This window comes from Sapajus apella, unplaced genomic scaffold (assembly GCF_009761245.1).
Source record: "Sapajus apella isolate SASKATOON/1434 unplaced genomic scaffold, GSC_monkey_1.0 scaffold10, whole genome shotgun sequence".
Classification (NCBI taxonomy): Eukaryota; Metazoa; Chordata; class Mammalia; order Primates; family Cebidae; genus Sapajus; species Sapajus apella.
This window is the reverse complement of record NW_022436950.1, coordinates 42,056-52,889: the sequence shown is the minus strand read 5'-3', so window position 1 is coordinate 52,889 and position 10,834 is coordinate 42,056. Positions and strand designations below refer to the sequence as shown.

Genomic DNA, 10,834 nt, shown 5'->3' with positions numbered 1-10,834 from the left:
GGCGCGACTTCCTGTTGTGCCCGCGCCCCGCCGCCGCCGCCGCCGCCCGGCGCCCCTCGCCCGCTGCCCGCGGCCCGGTGCGGCCGCCGCCCATGGATTTCACCTAGTGCCGGCGGCCATGGCCGCGCAGTGCTGCTGCCGCCAGGCGCCCGGCGCCGAGGCCGCGCCCGTCCGCCCGCCGCCCGAGCCGCCGCCAGCCCTGGACGTGGCCTCGGCCTCCAGCGCGCAGCTCTTCCGCCTCCGCCACCTGCAGCTGGGCCTGGAGCTGCGGCCCGAGGCGCGCGAGCTGGCCGGCTGCCTGGTGCTCGAGCTGTGCGCGCTGCGGCCCGCGCCCCGCGCGCTCGTGCTCGACGCGCACCCGGCCCTGCGCCTGCACTCGGCCGCCTTCCGTCGCGCCCCCGCCGCCGCCGAGACGCCCTGCGCCTTCGCCTTCCCCGCCCCCGGGCCGGGGACCACGCCGCCGCCCCCGCTGCCCGCCTTCCCCGAGGCGCCCGGCGCCGAGCCCGCCTGCTGCCCGCTGGCCTTCAGGGTGGACCCGTTCACCGACTACGGCTCGTCGCTCACCGTCACGCTGCCGCCCGAGCTGCAGGCGCACCAGCCCTTCCAGGTTATCCTGCGCTACACCTCGACCGACGCCCCCGCCGTGAGTCCGGGGCGGGCGCCGGGGCTGCGGGCCGGTCCGCAGGGCGCTGCTGGCGGCCTCTGGCCGCACAGCCGGGCCGCGGGGCGCGAATCTGCGCCCTCCAGCTGGGGCCGGCAGCGCGGGCCGGGGACACTCGCCGAGAGGGCGCGGCAGCCGGGCCCTGCGTCCTTTCCAGGTGCCCCTGCTGATTCCCAGCTGTTGCCCCTGAGCCTTAGGAGCCTTGAATGGAGGCCGGGGTCCTGCGGGGACACGGAACAGTATGTCACCCAGGGAAGCTTCTCGTTCAGGTGCTCTGTCTCTGCCTGGGGACGGGAGCAGCTTCTGGCACCCGCCAAGATGTGCATCTGCAGGATCCTGGCACCGAGGGTTGGGCTGGAGTGTCAGCTGCGGAAGGGCCTCCGTGGGACCGACCAGGGCCTGCAGCTGTGTCCAAGCCAGAGGCAGAGGACAGGGGCATGGAGGTTGAGATGCTTGGCTGGGGGCTCCCCTGGCCAGCACTGCTGGGGCGTTGAGGCCAGTGGGCCCCACGACCCCACCACAGACACACATAGGCTCTGCAGGGCTTGGGCACGGGGTACTCCCCGCTCCAGAAGCCCTGCAGGGAAGGCCAGGTGGCCCAGGCTGGCGCTGTGGCTGCAGCACCCCCTCCACCTCCACCAGTGGGGGTGGGTACAGGATAGAGCAGGGCCTTTCCTGCCCACAGCGTGGGGCTTCATACCGCGTCCCCAGGCGGTATGGACGGCACACATGTGACACCAAACATATGCCACACACGCACAGCTGTGGAGGCGCCGGGAAGTCCAGCTGCCACTGGTCACAGCACACAAATGGACAGGTGATAGAAAGGTGGCAGAGAGGCGTCAGGCCACAGAGGGCCAAGGTGACATCTGGGCAGGAAGAACCCAGACCCCTGTGCACCGCTGTGTGCTTCCTGTACTACTTCCAGGGGCTGTGAGCCGGCCTGCCACCTCACCTTCTTCCCAGAGCCCCATGGGTGGGCAGCCCCTGTGGGTGTCCAGCCTCTGGCCAGCTGGCCCTGCCCCTGCTGTGGTACTCCAGGGCTCTCACGGGTGGCAAGTATGCCTCCCAGCATGACAGGTGGTAACTGAGGAGATGGGCTTTTCCTTGGCCTTGATCCCTGAGCTTGGAGCCCATGTGTCTGGTTCACCAACACTGCAGCCTGCACAGTGGCTGGACCAGGGCCCTTGGCAGGCTGCTGCAAACAGAGCCCAGTGAGCAAGGGTGGCCATTGTCCCTTGGCTTCCCGTGGCCTACTGGGCGGCCCTTGGGTGCTCTGGGCAGGAAGGGTGGCATAGTCCCCAAAGTCTGAGTGGTGTCAGGGTTGGCAGGCTGGGGACAGGGTGCCTGGCCTCACCTGGCCTATGAGCCAGCCCCATTGCAGAAGACAGAGTATTTGGCTCTGCCCTCAGGCACCCCCTTTGTACGTGAGCGCTGTGGGGCTGGGGTCACGTGTGGAGTCCCCTTCTCTTCCTTCATGTTCCAGGGACTCAGGCCCAAATCCCTAAGCCTGTCCCCGTGCCAGGGAGGATGCAGCAGGAGCTCCCTGGGAGGTCCTGCCAGTGGGCCCCAAGCCCCAGAGACTTTTTGGGGGTGCTGCCAATGCTTGGGCACATTTCCACACCCCCCACACCCTCAGCAAGAACAGCCTTCTTCCTGCCCTGCGGCATCTCCAGCCCTTCAGCCTGTCCCTTTTCTACCTGCCCATGAGCAACCACGCGCGGGTGCCCTGATGGGGGCTGGTGACCCATCTGTGGGGCAGGGCCTGTCCTGCCTGGGGGGTCTGCCCCAGCCCCTCACTTCAGGGCAGGGAGAGAGCTGTGGGCCCTGCTGGTGTCTGGAAAGACAGCCAGACCACTGAGGCTGGGGGTGGACATGGGCAGTCGGGAGAGGTGTGAGTGGCCAGAGCCTGAAAGGACCTCGGGAGGGTGAGGCAAGGCTGCCGGCGCAGAGCAGTTGCGAGGGGCGTGCAGGCTGAAGGGCTGAGGACTCCGGCAGGGAGGCTCCTCCATACAGATTCCCAGGTCCCAGCTCAGCAAGAGGGAGGCTGTTTGTGAACGGCTCCCCGGGTGGGCCCTGAACACCCTGGCCGCCCAGGGTTCAGCAGGACCAGAAGACAGCCGTGCAGCCTGGGCAGGCTGGGGCAGCAACAGGAAGTTTGGAAGCCGATGTGAGTGCTGGCAGGGGTCCCGTTGGGTCTCAGGGAGGCAGCCCTCCTGCTCCGGGGTCCGCCTGGCCCTCGGTGGCCATCAGCTGTGGATTCCACTCATCCACTCTCGGGAGCGTGTTGGGGGCGTCCCCCGCTTGTGGTCTTGGGAGGGCCCGTGCGCATGCGGCCTTGGGTGGTTGAGGAGCAATTCGGTTTCCCTCGACGATCTCGTCCCGGCAGAGGGGAGGGTGCGGACGCCGTGCAGGGCTGACTCAGGACGAAGGTAACATGGCTGTGGTTGGAAGAGCCACCCCCTCCGCCGCCGCCCCCCCCCCCCCCCCCCCTGGCTCAGACTCTGAGCTGCCCTCACCGGAAAGGTCAGAATTCCCAGATGGAAGATGAGACAGGTGTGGCAGGGGAACGTGGGCTTCTCGTCGGGGTGGGCCTGGCCTCGGCGTGTCGGGGCGAGGAAAGCCTCATCAGCTATGGTGCAGGGGAGAGGGTGGCCGGGGGGTGACCTTGGTGGGCAGGTGGACAGCACCCTCAGTGAGCACACCCGTTCCATAGCACTCACTGCAGCCCCCGCCTCCAGGCAGCAGCAGCGCCGACGGCCGTCCGGTGGCTGCTCCCATCCCATGCCAGCAGGAGCCTCCAGCCGGGCCTGCACTCCCTGGCCTGGAGCCTGTCTACTGAGGGGTCTCTCCAGGCAAGGCTGCCTGGGCTCTGGGTGGCTCTGGGCCCGGGCGTGCTGCCTGAAAGTGCATAGAGGCTTTGGCTTCCTGGATTCCACTTCTGGGGCTCCCTTTCCTGGCCATGACTGGATGAGCTGCCGGGAATTTGGACTGAGTGTGTTCTGACTGTGCCTCAGTGTCCCTATGGAAGCTAGGATAATGCAATGATGGGCCATTTTCTTTCTTTGCCCTGGTGTCGGCTGGGAGATGCCCCCTGTGGCTCCCTGACACAGAGCCTCCTGCCTGGGCTGGGGGCTGGCCCTGGTGACACAGTGTAGGCCACACCCTGGGTCACCTGCTCCTGCTTTCCCCCTGGCCAGGCCGGTAAGTGAAGGCTAGGGGGTGGCTGTTGGCCCTCAATGAACCCAGCAAGATAATTCAGCTATCGTCCCCTCCCAGAGCCTCGCCACCTTCTGTCAGGCTGCTGCCTGGTGGCTAGGGCCCAGAACTCTGCTGGGCAGCTGTCTGCTGATGCACCCTCCTGCCATCCTGCCCACAGATCTGGTGGCTGGACCCAGAGCTGACCTATGGCTGCGCCAAGCCCTTCGTCTTCACCCAGGGCCACTCCGTGTGCAACCGCTCCTTCTTCCCGTGCTTCGACACGCCCGCCGTCAAGTGCACCTACTCCGCGGTGGTCAAGGTCAGGGTCCGCCAGCTGCCCTCACCCTGCTCCCAGGAGAGCCCGGCAGCCTGGCCACGCCGCCTCCCCCTTGCTCCTCCCTACCTGGGCTGTGGCCCCAGCTGCCAGCAGGCCACGGTGCTTGTGGGAGCTCACCCTCCCAACTCTGTGGGAGGAGCCGCTCTGCAGGCCGCAGGGAAGCTGGGCTGCCTCCAAGGCGCCTGAGAGGGTCAGGGTCCTGGACCCAGGGTGTCCCCGAAGGGACCGCGGGGGCCCCAGACAAGGGGTCTCCAGACTGAGCTGCTGATCCCTGCTGGAGTCTGAGTCGCCGGCCCACGCTTGGCAGCACTGGGCTGGGGCGAGGTTTGCAGACTGGGAGCTTGAGGTTCCGCATGGAGGGTGGCAGTTCTTTGAAGAGTTCTCTGACCGAAACGTTCCCTGATGGGGGTGTAAGGTTTCCTGCCTGGACTGGGGGTGTGCTGACGGTGGGGCCGCGCGTTCTCAGTGAGGCCTCCTTACAGGCGCCGTCAGGGGTGCAGGTGCTGATGAGTGCCACCCGGAGCTCATACCTGGAGCAGGAGGGCGTCTTCCACTTCCACATGGAGCACCCTGTGCCCGCCTACCTCGTGGCCCTGGTGGCCGGAGACCTCAAGCCGGCAGACATCGGGCCCAGGTAGGGTCTCCTGCCAGGGCCTTCCAGGGCTGCCCAGGCCCAGGCCTCAGGGAGAGCCTCACCAGGAGCTGGGTCTGTGGCCTTCGTCCACAGCTGCCCTCCTGAGGACCCCACTGGCCTCCAGCTGCTCTGGGCCAGCCCTGCCTCTGCCTTGGTGCTGCCACCAGGGCCCTGCCTGCCAGGCCTTCCTGCCCACATGCCCTCAGACCCAGCAGCCTAGCCCCTCCAGTGCCTGCCCTGCAAGCTGGTCCTTTCTGCCAAGGCCCCCGCACAGCCTGTCACCCTCACAGCCTCATCAGTCCCTTCAGCCCAGAGATAAAATGAGCCCAGGGGCCCCTGGAATGCAGCTCTGCTGCTGCTGTGGGAAGGGCCAGGGTGGCCGCCTGTCCAGTGAGGCAGGTCAGGCCTCGGGCTGGGGTGAGCCGGGCTGGATGAGGTGTGGGTGTTCGCGGGGCCCCAGGGCAGTGGGAGAGCCTGGTAGGGTGAGCGGGGCTGGGGCTGCTCGGCCTGGGCTCACCCTCCCTGCGTACAACAGGAGCCGCGTGTGGGCCGAGCCGTGTCTCCTGCCCACGGCCACCAGCAAGCTGTCGGGCGCGGTGGAGCAGTGGCTGAGCGCAGCTGAGCGGCTGTACGGGCCGTACATGTGGGGCAGGTAGGCCTGGGGACCTGGCTGGCTGGAAGGAGGAGTCAGAGGAGCCCCTCATATGCCCCCAGGGTGTCTTGTCCCCATCTCTTGGGAAGGAAGTGGAGCTGACTGCAGGGGCCGGGCTGATCCCTGCTGAAGGGACGGCGGCTGTGGGTGTGCTGGGCGGGAGTCAGGGCCCCGGGCCCGCGCCCCTCACCGCCCTCCCGGTGCAGGTACGACATTGTCTTCCTGCCGCCCTCCTTCCCCATCGTGGCCATGGAGAACCCCTGCCTCACCTTCATCATCTCCTCCATCCTCGAAAGCGATGAGTTCCTAGTCATCGACGTCATCCACGAGGTGGCCCACAGCTGGTTCGGCAACGCGGTCACCAACGCCACGTGGGAGGAGATGTGGCTGAGCGAGGGCCTGGCCACCTACGCCCAGCGCCGCATCACCACCGAGACCTACGGTGCGGGGGGGCCGGGGAGGGCGGCCGCTGGGGGCCCAGGACACCGAGCCAGGGGCAGAGAGCCTGACCTGGCTCCCCTGCCCTGCTGCAGGTGCCCACCCCCCCACCTCCCCCGACTTCCCCACACCCCCTCACCTCTCCCCTGTCTCTGGACCCCATCCAGGTGCTGCCTTCACCTGCCTGGAGACTGCCTTCCGCCTGGACGCCCTGCACCGGCAGATGAAGCTTCTGGGCGAAGACAGCCCAGTCAGCAAGCTGCAGGTCAAGCTGGAGCCAGGTACCTGCTCCACAGGGCCGGCCCCCGGAACCGGGACGTCACCCCCAGGGCCTCCTTGCCTGCCCTTCGTGTGCTCGGGCTGTGGCTTTTCTGTCCCCCACTGTGCCTGAGCCCCTGGCCCGGGCAAGGCCTCCCCAGGCTCCCACAGCCACCGCCGCCTCGCTGGCTCGGAGCCCCAGTCACCATGGTGTGGGTCCTCAGTCTTCCCTGAGGCCCTGCCGCTGCACACCCAGGGCATCAGTACACATCTGGGCACGTGAGGGACAGCAGCCCTCGGCCCTTCCTGCTCCTCGGAGCCTGAGCACCGCCCCTCCGCATTCCGTGGGACACCGGTGGGTTCGGGCCCCAGCCCAGGCGGGTGTTCCTTGCAGGAGTGAATCCCAGCCACCTGATGAACCTGTTCACCTACGAGAAAGGCTACTGCTTCGTGTACTACCTGTCCCAGCTGTGCGGAGACCCGCAGCGCTTTGATGACTTTCTCCGAGTGAGCGGCCCCGGCCCGGGACAGCCCGGCTGCCACCTGCTCCTAGCCCCTGCCCAGCTCACAGGGCCGCCCCGCTCTGGCGGTTGGGGTGGAATGGGCAGGGCCTGTGAGCCTGGCGAGGACCTGGTCTGCCTTTAGGGGGAATGCCTGGGTTGCCACCTCCCCTTCCCACCCTGTGTTCAGTCACTTAGCGGGGCCTGTGTACCAGGTGCTGCCTCTGCACCCACCCGGTGCCCAGGATGTCCCTTGGCTCACACCCCTTGGTGCCCTGCAGGCCTCTCTAGTGGGGCTGCGCATGTCCCTCTCCCCCAGGCCTGCTGAGGCCCCACCTCTGCCACACAGGCCTACGTGGAGAAGTACAAGTTCACCAGCGTGGTGGCCCAAGACCTACTGGACTCCTTCCTGAGCTTCTTCCCGGAGCTGAAGGAGCAGAGCGTGGACTGCCGGGCAGGTGAGGCTGATCCCCCAACCCCGCTGCAGCCAGGAAGCCATGTGTGTGATGACAGGCGGGCCCTCTGCTGCCTGAGGGGCCACTCTGCCTGGAGGAAAACACTGTCATATCCTGTCTGTCCTTCTGCTGACCCTTGCTGGACTCTGTGGGCCCCAGGCCGGGATGCTATGAGAACAGGGCTGGGGTAGGGGGCCTGCCTGGAGGCGGTGTCATAAGGACAAGCAGACTGAGTTAGGCACTCCCAGGGAGCAGGCCATGGAAACCAGGTGTGCGAAGGGCCTGGCGCAGGATGGGCATGTGACGGGCGTGTCCTGGAGCTGGCGGCCGATGGCCAGCCCTGCTTATGCATCCTCTTTGAGGGTATCCCTGAGGCTCTGAGGGCTTGGGGCCCAGGAAGTCACTGCAGGGTTCAGACATTGAGGGAGAGGCCAGCATTGCTGGAGGTGGTGAGGTACCAGTGGGAGCGCTGTGCCTGGTGACGCCAACTTTTGGAAGGTACAGCAAGTGCACCAGGAGCTTTCTGGGTGTCGCATGGGCACCGCACTTTAGAGCTTCAACATCATCTCAAGAGCCTGTTGCCCCCACCCCGCCCCTGCGGCTCATGGCACAGGTGGCCTTCTCCACCTGACGTTGGGTTTAGACTACTTCAGTGTCTTCCACCAGGAGAGGCGTGGAGAGGGTGGGAGTCCCTTGGTCACCAACCCAAGCCTCTGCCTGCATGTAGCCCTCACAGCCCTTCAGTGGCTTCAGGTGGCAGTGCTGGCTGGCGCTGATGCCGCCTTCCTGAACGGCCCACGTCCCTGGAACAGGCCACCTGCCTGGGACACACTCAGGGTCTGGGGTCTCCCGGGCAGACTGCTCAGGCAGCCCCTCCCCAGCCCGGGCAGGGACCCCAGGGTCACTTCTCCCCTCTAGGGCTGGAATTCGAGCGCTGGCTCAATGCCACAGGCCCGCCGCTGGCTGAGCCGGACCTGTCTCAGGGATCCAGCCTGACCCGGCCCGTGGAGGCCCTTTTCCAGCTGTGGACCGCAGAACCCCTGGACCAGGCAGCCGCCTCAGCCAGTGCCATCGACATCTCCAAGTGGAGGACCTTCCAGACAGCACTCTTCCTGGACCGGCTCCTGGACGGGTCCCCGCTGCCACAGGGTGGGTCCCTGAAGCTGATCGGTGGCCCAGGGTTGCAATGGTGGCCCAGCCCTGACCTGCCCCCTGGCCTGACCTACCCCCCCACCCTGACCCGCCCCCTGCCATGACCTACCCCCCCGGCCTGACCTGTCCCCCGCCTGTCCCGCCCCGCCGCAGAGGTGGTGATGAGCCTGTCCAAGTGCTACTCCTCGCTGCTGGACTCGATGAACGCCGAGATCCGTATCCGCTGGCTGCAGATCGTGGTCCGCAATGACTACTACCCCGACCTGCATAGGGTGCGGCGCTTCCTGGAGAGCCAGGTGCGGCCTCCTGCCCAGGGCGCCCCCCTAGTCTGAGCCCTCGGGGCAGGCCAGACACGTTCGGGAGACTGGGGCAGGGGAGACGTAGGGGTCCGTGGGGAGGGGCTCACGCACCCGGTGCGGCTCTTGGAGAAGCTGTGGAAGGGACCAACTGGGGGCAGCAGTCTCAGGTCCAGGCCACCCTGGCCTGCTGGGCCCTGCACCTTCAGCATCCAGATCTGGGCAGAGGGGACACCCAAGCTCCTCTGAGAGAGGCCCCGGCTGCCCTGTTTCCTGTGTGTGCTCCCTCCAGCCCAGCCTCCCTGGAGATGGGGCCTCCACAGACAGCCAGGAAGGGCAGGGTAGAGGTGGGAGGCCAACGGCGGGCCCCCTGGCCACCAGAGTCCAGGCCACAGCCCTGAGGATGAAGCCGGGGAGCCAGGAGCAGGAGGGCCGGCAGGGTGGGCTGGCCTGGGGGCGCTGGGGAGCCGCAGTGTGACCGACTGCCTGTCCCGCAGATGTCACGCATGTACACCATCCCGCTGTACGAGGACCTCTGCACCGGGGCCCTCAAGTCCTTCGCACTGGACGTCTTCTACCAGACGCAGGGCCGGCTGCACCCCAACCTGCGCAGAGCCATCCAGCAGATCCTGTCCCAGGGCCTGGGTGCCAGCACAGAGCCTGCCTCAGAGCCCAGCTCGGAGCTGGGCAGGGCTGCAGCAGACACGGACTCGGACGCACAGGCCCTGCTGCTCGGGGACGAGGCCCCCAGTAGTGCCATCTCTCTCAGGGACGTCAACGTGTCTGCCTAGCCCTGTCGCCGGGCTGACCCTCGACCTCCCAGACACCACAATTGTGCCTTCTGTGGGCCAGGCCTGCCATGACTGCGCCTCGGCTCTGGCCATGAGCTCTGCCCAGGCCCACAAGCCCCTCCCCTGGGCTCTCCCAGGCAGGGAGAATGGGGAGAGGGACCTCCTTGTATCCGGCAGAGACCTGTGGGCCTGGCCTCCCCACTCCCAGCTCTTGCACTGCAGGCTCTGGGGCCAGCCCGCACACGCCATGCCTCCTGTCTCAACACTGACAGCTGTGCCTAGCCCCAGATGCCAGCACCTGCCAGGGGCCGCCCCAGAGCAAGGGCTCCAGCAGCCCCATGGTGACCGCCACACTGTGCCTTACGTCTGCCGTGGCCCAGGCTGTGCCGTCCCTGCAGCACGCCTCCTCACAGGGATCTGAGCCACCTCCCCGCAGAGCCCTGCACCCCGCCCCTGGGGCGGGCAGCCTCACATGGCCCCTGGCACAGGGACAAGGACACAGACATTCCCTCGGTGTGGGGGCAGGTGACACAGAGGATGCATGTCCCTGGGGAGGGCCCCCGGGTCCCAGACAACCTCAGCCCCTCAGAACAAGGAGTCCCAGGACCCAGGGGGAGTGTGGGGACAGGACATCCTGTCTCTTGTGGCTTCCTGGGGGTAGGAGGCACATGGGTACAGTAATACCCCAGGGAAAGTGGGGGGTGGCGCTGGTGCTCTCGACCCACCATGCTGGGCGAGGCAGCCAGGGCCTGGGACTGCTGCAGTGGGGTGTCATGGTGATGGTCCCATTAAACTTCCAGTCTGCAACCCTGACCTCCCTCCTCTTTCTCCCCACTCTTGGCCTCCACATCTCCCCGGCTGTGTAGGATGGGCTGGCCCACCAGGACTTGGGGCCTGGAGCTGGTCAGGAGCTGGCCGCAGCCCCGCCTGATACACGGGCCTGCGAGCAGGCTCCTGGAACACTGCCCAGCCCCTTGGCCAGACCTCCTGGGCCTGAGCAACCTCCTCTGGATGTCACAGGAGGCCATGTGTCACCTTCACTTTGGACCTTCACCTCTGTGGCCGTAGCCACATCCTGGCCTCAGTGGTGATACTGTCCTAAGATGGGTACAGGGTGACAGGCATGTTTGCTTTTGGGGGATTGAGATTTCCCATTTCCCAGGTGGTAGGTGTTGCCGCTCTTCAGGGCCCCCACGGATGTGGCTGCGCCCCCATCTCAGTGCCACACACATCTGGGCAACATGCCGTGGCCTGGAAGCACCACGTCTCCCCGCAACCCCTTGACCAGGCCCAGCCACAGCTCCGCTCCACACATGGCGGCCAAGAAGTGGGGAAGGCAGGCGGTGGGGGGCAGATAACCCTGGTGGCCGCACTGCCCAGCCCCCACATGCGCCATTCACCCTCCCCTGGGCAGATGGGCCTCCTGTGGCCCCTCCTGTGGCCCCTCCTGTGGCGGTGG

The 10,834-nt window shown here is 67.0% G+C and overlaps 2 protein-coding genes across 3 annotated transcripts in view; one reads left to right on the top strand and one right to left on the bottom strand.

Annotated features, from left to right (window-relative positions):
* ANKMY1 (ankyrin repeat and MYND domain containing 1) overlaps positions 1-645 on the bottom strand; it is an 82,543-nt gene extending 81,898 nt beyond the window's left edge. Inside the window, exon 1 of the mRNA XM_032277707.1 lies at positions 565-645. The gene's annotated coding sequence lies outside the window, so the exon portion shown is untranslated. The remainder of the gene's footprint in view (positions 1-564) is intronic.
* Positions 53-10,188, top strand: RNPEPL1 (arginyl aminopeptidase like 1). Of its 2 annotated transcripts, none has more exons than XM_032277711.1 (11): positions 53-607; positions 4,041-4,181; positions 4,682-4,833; positions 5,369-5,485; positions 5,692-5,927; positions 6,091-6,204; positions 6,576-6,688; positions 7,031-7,139; positions 8,055-8,285; positions 8,442-8,584; positions 9,082-10,188. In XM_032277711.1, exons 1-11 carry the CDS (start codon positions 119-121, stop codon positions 9,373-9,375), a joined length of 2,139 nt encoding a protein of 712 aa, XP_032133602.1. In that variant the 5' UTR covers positions 53-118; the 3' UTR covers positions 9,376-10,188. The 2 variants fall into 2 exon arrangements, with proteins under 2 accessions (XP_032133602.1, XP_032133601.1); XM_032277710.1 differs by having other exon boundaries at positions 53-643.
* The last annotated feature ends 646 nt before the right edge of the window (positions 10,189-10,834 follow it).

What these genes read in the sequence shown, in the direction of transcription:
- RNPEPL1 (XM_032277710.1), top strand. Translation starts at nt 119, where the DNA reads ATGGCCGCGCAGTGCTGCTGCCGCCAGGCGCCCGGCGCCGAGGCCGCG. An exon ending in GCAGGTCAAGCTGGAGCCAG is followed by an intron (nt 6,205 to 6,575) that starts GTACCTGCTCCA and finishes TGTTCCTTGCAG; the next exon opens with GAGTGAATCCCAGCCACCTG. An exon ending in GGCGCTTCCTGGAGAGCCAG is followed by an intron (nt 8,585 to 9,081) that starts GTGCGGCCTCCT and finishes CCTGTCCCGCAG; the next exon opens with ATGTCACGCATGTACACCAT.